Source organism: Raphanus sativus, chromosome 2 (genome assembly GCF_000801105.2).
Source record: "Raphanus sativus cultivar WK10039 chromosome 2, ASM80110v3, whole genome shotgun sequence".
NCBI classification, from domain to species: Eukaryota; Viridiplantae; Streptophyta; class Magnoliopsida; order Brassicales; family Brassicaceae; genus Raphanus; species Raphanus sativus.
In genome coordinates this window covers 32,716,515-32,722,514 of record NC_079512.1, presented here as the reverse complement: position 1 = coordinate 32,722,514, position 6,000 = coordinate 32,716,515, and the positions used below count along the sequence as shown (strand labels likewise).

Here is a 6,000-nt window from a genome sequence, read left to right as displayed (position 1 = left end):
ATTATGTTTGTTCTTCTAATTATTTCAATATTCAGTATTTGATTTCATTAGCTTTTCGATACTTTTTAAGAATTCTCTAACAACTTTCATAATAATCCTTAATAGTTTTATGTTGGTCAAGAAAATGCGTGAGCTTAGTTTTGAGTTTCATAATAATGCTTGAACAAAAGAAAGGTTAAAACGTGCCCTAATTTATGCTACTCATGAGATTTATAGCTATACTTAACGCATTTAACACTATGCTTAACGCACTTAACGTAAATTCTAGCGAAAGAAATTGAATAATATCTAGAAAAAATGGTAAGCCAACTATGAAGAGAACTATAATGGTGCAGACTGAGAAAATGACTCATTTATCTTAAACCGAAAAGTTGACTAAATAAGCAAGCATTATTCATCGAATCGTTATTTCTTATCTCGAGATAATAACTTAATTTGATTAATCAAATATGGAAAGTGCCCACACGTTGATATTATTTTCCAATATCCTCCTTCACTTCTCAAAGTGTAAACATTGCCACACTGTTTGCTGGTTTATAGTAGTTTAAACTAGGACTGGAATTGTCCAAAAAAAAAACTAGGACTGAAATTAGACAAAATTGAATTAATCTGTTATTATTTTGGTTCGAACCAATTCATAATTTTAAGAAGTAAAGTAAATAATAATGTAAAATATTATAAAAATGATCAGAAATACTAATATTTTTAAGAACAAATATCTTATCATATAACCTTTATAAAAAATATATACATATATTTGAGAAATTATATATAAAATTATAGAAGTAATTTGAGTTTTCACCAGAAGGAAAAAGAACGGCTATAGAGAAGAAAAAAACGTGTCACAGAGTGCCGAATCACGCGACTAGTATAAAGTCTTGACGCGCCTCTTCTTCTTCTTCATGTGTTTTCTCATTCGCTTTTAATAGCTCTCTTTGTTTTTTGGTTCATGATACCATATCTCTCTTTCTCTCTATCCTTTCAAGTTTGAGAGAGACTTTGAGGAGTGGATTAGAGAAGAATTTGGTTTGATTTAGTTTTGTGATTGCCCTTTTTGAGGAGTGATACCGTTATGGCTCACTTTACATGCCTTTGATCAATTCCTGAGAGGATTCTTACTTATATTTTCTCGGTTTCTGTTTTGACTTTATTTTTTTAGAGTTAGTTCTAGAAATCTTTGATTATTCCACTTTTAAAGAAGAAGAAAAATGAAGGAGGAACAATCAAGAACTCTGTTTGGAATCTCTCTGTCTGATCGACCAACTTGGCAACAGTTTCTCATTTGCACTTCTGGTTTCTTCTTTGGCTATCTCGTTAACGGAGTTTGCGAGGTTCTTTAGTTGATTTTCTATTCTAATTTTGATTTTGAAAATCCCGAAATATAATCGATATTAAAAACTTAGAATCTTTCTGTTAATAATTCCGCATAATTCTCAATGGAAATATGCTACATTTAAACTAATTTGCATTTTAAGTTTTTTTTTTAAATGTTTTGGTCTCTTACCGAAGAAAAAACAGAGAAGCAGAAAATTGCATGACGAACTAAACACTCTCCAAAAACACATATACTTGTTGATTTCTATACAAATCTAAATTACAAAATCATCTAATATGAATATCTTGTGAGATCAGTATGATCTTGTAAAAAACAGACTTTGAAGAATTTATTGGGTATGAATATTAATTTTATTTTTACTTTTACAGGAATATGTTTATAATCGTCTCCAATTTAGGTAAAGTCAACTTCATTTCTTCTTAACTTTTGGATTATTTTCTAAAACAAAAAAAAAACAAGAACTTAACATTAACAATGGTGTTTGTGTTCTATCTCTTTCTTGTAGCTTTGGTTGGTACTTCACGTTTATACAAGGGTTTGTCTACTTATTTCTCATCTACCTTCAAGGCTTCACCACAAAACATATTGTGAATCCCATGAGAACTTATGTCAAACTCTCTGCTGTTCTCATGGGATCACATGGACTAACCAAAGGATCTTTGGCTTACCTCAACTATCCTGCTCAAATCATGTTCAAATCCACCAAGGTGCATTCACATTTCCCAAATTCATTTGAATTGAAAATAGCCAAGTGTTTAGAGAATGATCAAAATGACGGTTTAGGTGTTGCCGGTAATGATAATGGGAGCTTTCATACCTGGTTTGAGAAGAAAATACCCGGTCCATGAATACATTTCAGCCTTCTTGCTCGTTCTTGGTTTGATCCTATTCACATTAGCAGACGCACAAATGTCTCCGAATTTCGGTATGATTGGGATTTTGATGATTTCTGGTGCGTTAATCATGGATGCTTTCTTGGGTAATCTTCAAGAAGCCATTTTCACTATGAATCCTGAGACAACTCAGGCAAGAAAACACACAAAGAAAACAAAAACCCGGTTCTGTCTGGTTTTCTTATACCGTCCTTTTTTTTTGTGCCTAAGATTTTTGCTAATGTATAAAATGTGACAGATGGAGATGCTTTTCTGCTCAACGGTTGTTGGATTACCCTTCTTATTTGTTCCCATGGTCTTAACCGGTGAGCTTTTCCGTGCGTGGACTGCGTGCTCACAAGTAAGTCCAAAACCTCTGTTTTGGTCTTGGTAAACCGTAAAGCTTAACCAAACCAAATTAACCGGATTTAGTTTTTGCTTTATACACTAGTCCATTTGAAGCCAAAGTGAGAAAGAGTGCATTTTATATTAGCTATGAAAGTTCTTGGCTCATGGATTTTGTCCTATTAAGTTATTGGTTCAAGGTTCAAATCGAAGTCAGCTTCTGTTTAATGAAAAAGTAAAAGTTTGTCGGATTCATGGTACCGTCGAAATGACATCGTTGACCGAGGACGTGTCTGAATCTGCCAACCTTTTAAAAGTCAAATTTTCTTTTATGATAAATGGAATAAACGAAACCTAAGTAAAGTACCAACGTGCATTTCTTTAATACTAACGGTTTAATGATTAGTAGGTTGGTCTATTAAAAAATCAACTCTCCTTTGTTTAATTTTGCAGCATCCGTACGTGTATGGAGTGCTTGTATTCGAAGCCATGGCCACGTTCATCGGTCAAGTCTCCGTTCTATCGCTCATTGCACTCTTTGGGGCCGCTACAACCGCCTTGGTCTAATCTCTAGTCTTGTCTAAAACCCCTTACTTGCGTTATTACACTGAACATGCGTTCTAAAATATGTTACTGTTTTTAAACGTTTTTGTGTGTAGATAACAACAGCGAGGAAAGGGGTTACGTTGTTGCTGTCGTATTTGATATTCACAAAGCCGTTAACAGAGCAGCACGGATCGGGATTGCTGTTGATAGCCATGGGAATTGTATTGAAGATGGTACCGATGGATAGTAAACCTCCGAGCAAGATTCCAGCGAGACCAACGATTAGGAACGATGGGGGTGAGGGTGATAGAGGAGATGAAGAAGAGAGAAAGTCATTGGTTTAGTATATGTGCCAAATTATCTATTTATTATACATATGTATATCAGAAGTTTAAAGGGTTTATATAGAATAATACTGGACTAAGAAAAAAAGCAAATGTTGAGCTGATAAACTGCTAGTCCATTGGTGTCAACGACATTGTAATGACTAATGAGTGAAGCCAAACAACGTTGTATGGAAAGGTGGAACCGATGTTGCAAGGAGCTTATGCTGAATACATATTTCTATGGCGAGTTCCAACAGCAACATAAGAATCAATGTAGCTGTTATGTGTGTGCAGCAACATGAAGTATTTCATTTACCGCTCGGTTCTTCAGAGATATTTTTGAGGGAGCAAACATAGTTGCAGTTATTAGCAACATAAGAATTAAGAACACTGGTGAAAATCACATGACTGGCTATGCTACGTACACGAAGGCACTCCAAACTGTCCAAAAGAAGCTCCCCGGCCTTCTGACTAGAAAACGAATAACCTCGTATGATGTGGCCTAGCTTAGTAGCCTACTCTGAAACCAACAAGGAATAAAGATAAATACCTTCTCATGAGTGTGAGTAAGTGAGCATTAAGAACAAGACAGGTCTCGGTTTCACCGTTTAGTAGTGCATGCTAATAATCTGTACCGTTTTAGTAGCCAATCTTAATAACCAATTAAGGCTACATCAATTATTGGGAGAAGAACCAGTTCATGCGAAAAAGAAACTTCAAAAATTCGAAACCACACATGTGGAGCAACGAAAAGACCAAGAGAAAGTATATGATGCCACCAATGAAATCAAATTGCCAGATATGAATAATTCACATAAAGTATTGCTTCGTAACCACTAGGCAGTAACTACAAGGACACGTTGCCATATGAATATAGACAAGAAAGGCAACTTTATCCACATTTTCTTTTGTGAAAAGGAAATTCGACATATGGAGAAAATGTGAATTAAATTCAGAACACTACAGATGTCTATTAGGCAGTGCACATTAATGCCACCCACCACATTACATACCGTCTCATTTTAATATATTTAGTTTTGTATTGTTTTATATGGACAAGAAAATTTGTTTGTTGTCTGTGTGTAAATCACATAGTCTTTGACACTTCGTGCATGCACATGGGAACTTGATTTTTGGGGTTTTGTACGTCATCCTTTTTTATCAACTTACTACATGTTATTTATACGACGGTTTCTATCTATACTATTAAAACAGAAAGTACAAATGAAAATTAACCCTAAATTTTATAATTTATTTACAATAGAATGCCACTGAAGTAATTAATGATCCTATCTTTTAGTTTTTTTTGTATTTTCCCAATTTAATTTAAAACTAACCATAATCTAATAGTACAAACTAAAAAAGATTACAGCATCAATTATGCCTAAAAACCTGCGACTTTCCGTACCTGATTAGGGTCAAAAAAAAATCATATAATTTAGTTACACTAATAAATTGATTTCTATAAATGAAATCATATATCATTCATTTATTAGATAAAATTATATTAAATCGTAATTAAAATGTATAATTTGCATACAAACGATTTTACCATTGACAAATAAATTATTTATTTATATAAATTTTATGTTTAACATCTATACTATTAAAGCAGATGCATGTTTATGAATCTGCCCCTAAAATTTTTAAGTAATTACAAAAATTACCTGTATTTTTTTCCAGCATTATTTGCAACCAATCAAAAGTCATTATTTTGCAATTACATTGAAGAATATTTAATATAATTCAATTCTTAGTCTTTTTGAAAATTTTGTTTCCTAAATGTTTGCACCATATCTTTTCAAATATTTCACATTATTAATTATTTGAAAGCATTTATTAAATGAAACCTCAAAATAAAATTAAGTTGAAATAACAAATGATTAAATCAACATAATCATAATACGGGTATGAATTATCTCATTTCCTTAAAAAATAGTTTCATTTAAAATAAAAACTAAGTCACATAAACTAAATTTAATAAAATTATAGAAAATATTTTGAAACACACAAATGAATTTTTCAATACAAGAGTGTTGAAGATATAAAATATTTTATTTAAATTAAAAATATCAGTGTAAAATAAGTTTAACTTCGGTTTAAATAAATAAAATCATATTACGGGTTATAATTATTTAGAGTCTTCTAAAATTTAGCCATATTTAAAATAACAAAAACAAGTCATATAAGTAAATTTACAATAAATTTCATAAAAAATTAAAATATATAATTCATCAGAAATCATAATTTTTATTACGTAAAATAATTTTCCAACAAAAAATATACCCGCTCTTTTTAAGGGCGGGTCAAAATCTAGTCTTCTATTAACATATGGTGACTACTAGATCCTAACTTTCCAACTTATTTTAAAATTGTATATACACTTTAATAATTGCCTGACTTCACCCTAACGGCAATAGATAAAATGTTGTGGTACCTGTAAATCTCAGTTATATACAGTATATAACTGAGTGTTAGAGATTGATATATCACATGTTTGAATCATTATTCTATATGGCCTTTAGATTTACATTTTATCGTTATTAGTTGTTGGCCAATTAGCATAAAGAAGATA

General features: G+C 31.8%; 1 protein-coding gene across 1 annotated transcript; it reads left to right on the top strand.

The window, feature by feature from the left end:
* Positions 1–921: 921 nt before the first annotated feature.
* On the top strand, positions 922–3,620 carry LOC108840359 (UDP-galactose/UDP-glucose transporter 2). The gene is made up of 7 exons (XM_018613193.2): positions 922–1,331; positions 1,705–1,733; positions 1,842–2,043; positions 2,120–2,362; positions 2,468–2,569; positions 3,007–3,114; positions 3,213–3,620. The coding sequence occupies exons 1-7, from the start codon at positions 1,209–1,211 to the stop codon at positions 3,441–3,443; spliced, it is 1,038 nt and encodes a 345-aa protein (XP_018468695.2). The 5' UTR covers positions 922–1,208; the 3' UTR covers positions 3,444–3,620.
* Positions 3,621–6,000: the final 2,380 nt, after the last annotated feature.

Excerpts from the sequence above, each read along its gene's own strand:
- LOC108840359 (XM_018613193.2), top strand. The coding sequence starts at position 1,209 with ATGAAGGAGGAACAATCAAGAACTCTGTTTGGAATCTCTCTGTCTGAT. Across the intron at positions 1,734-1,841 it reads TATAATCGTCTCCAATTTAG|CTTTGGTTGGTACTTCACGT; the intron begins GTAAAGTCAACT and ends TCTTTCTTGTAG. Across the intron at positions 2,363-2,467 it reads TGAATCCTGAGACAACTCAG|ATGGAGATGCTTTTCTGCTC; the intron begins GCAAGAAAACAC and ends AAAATGTGACAG.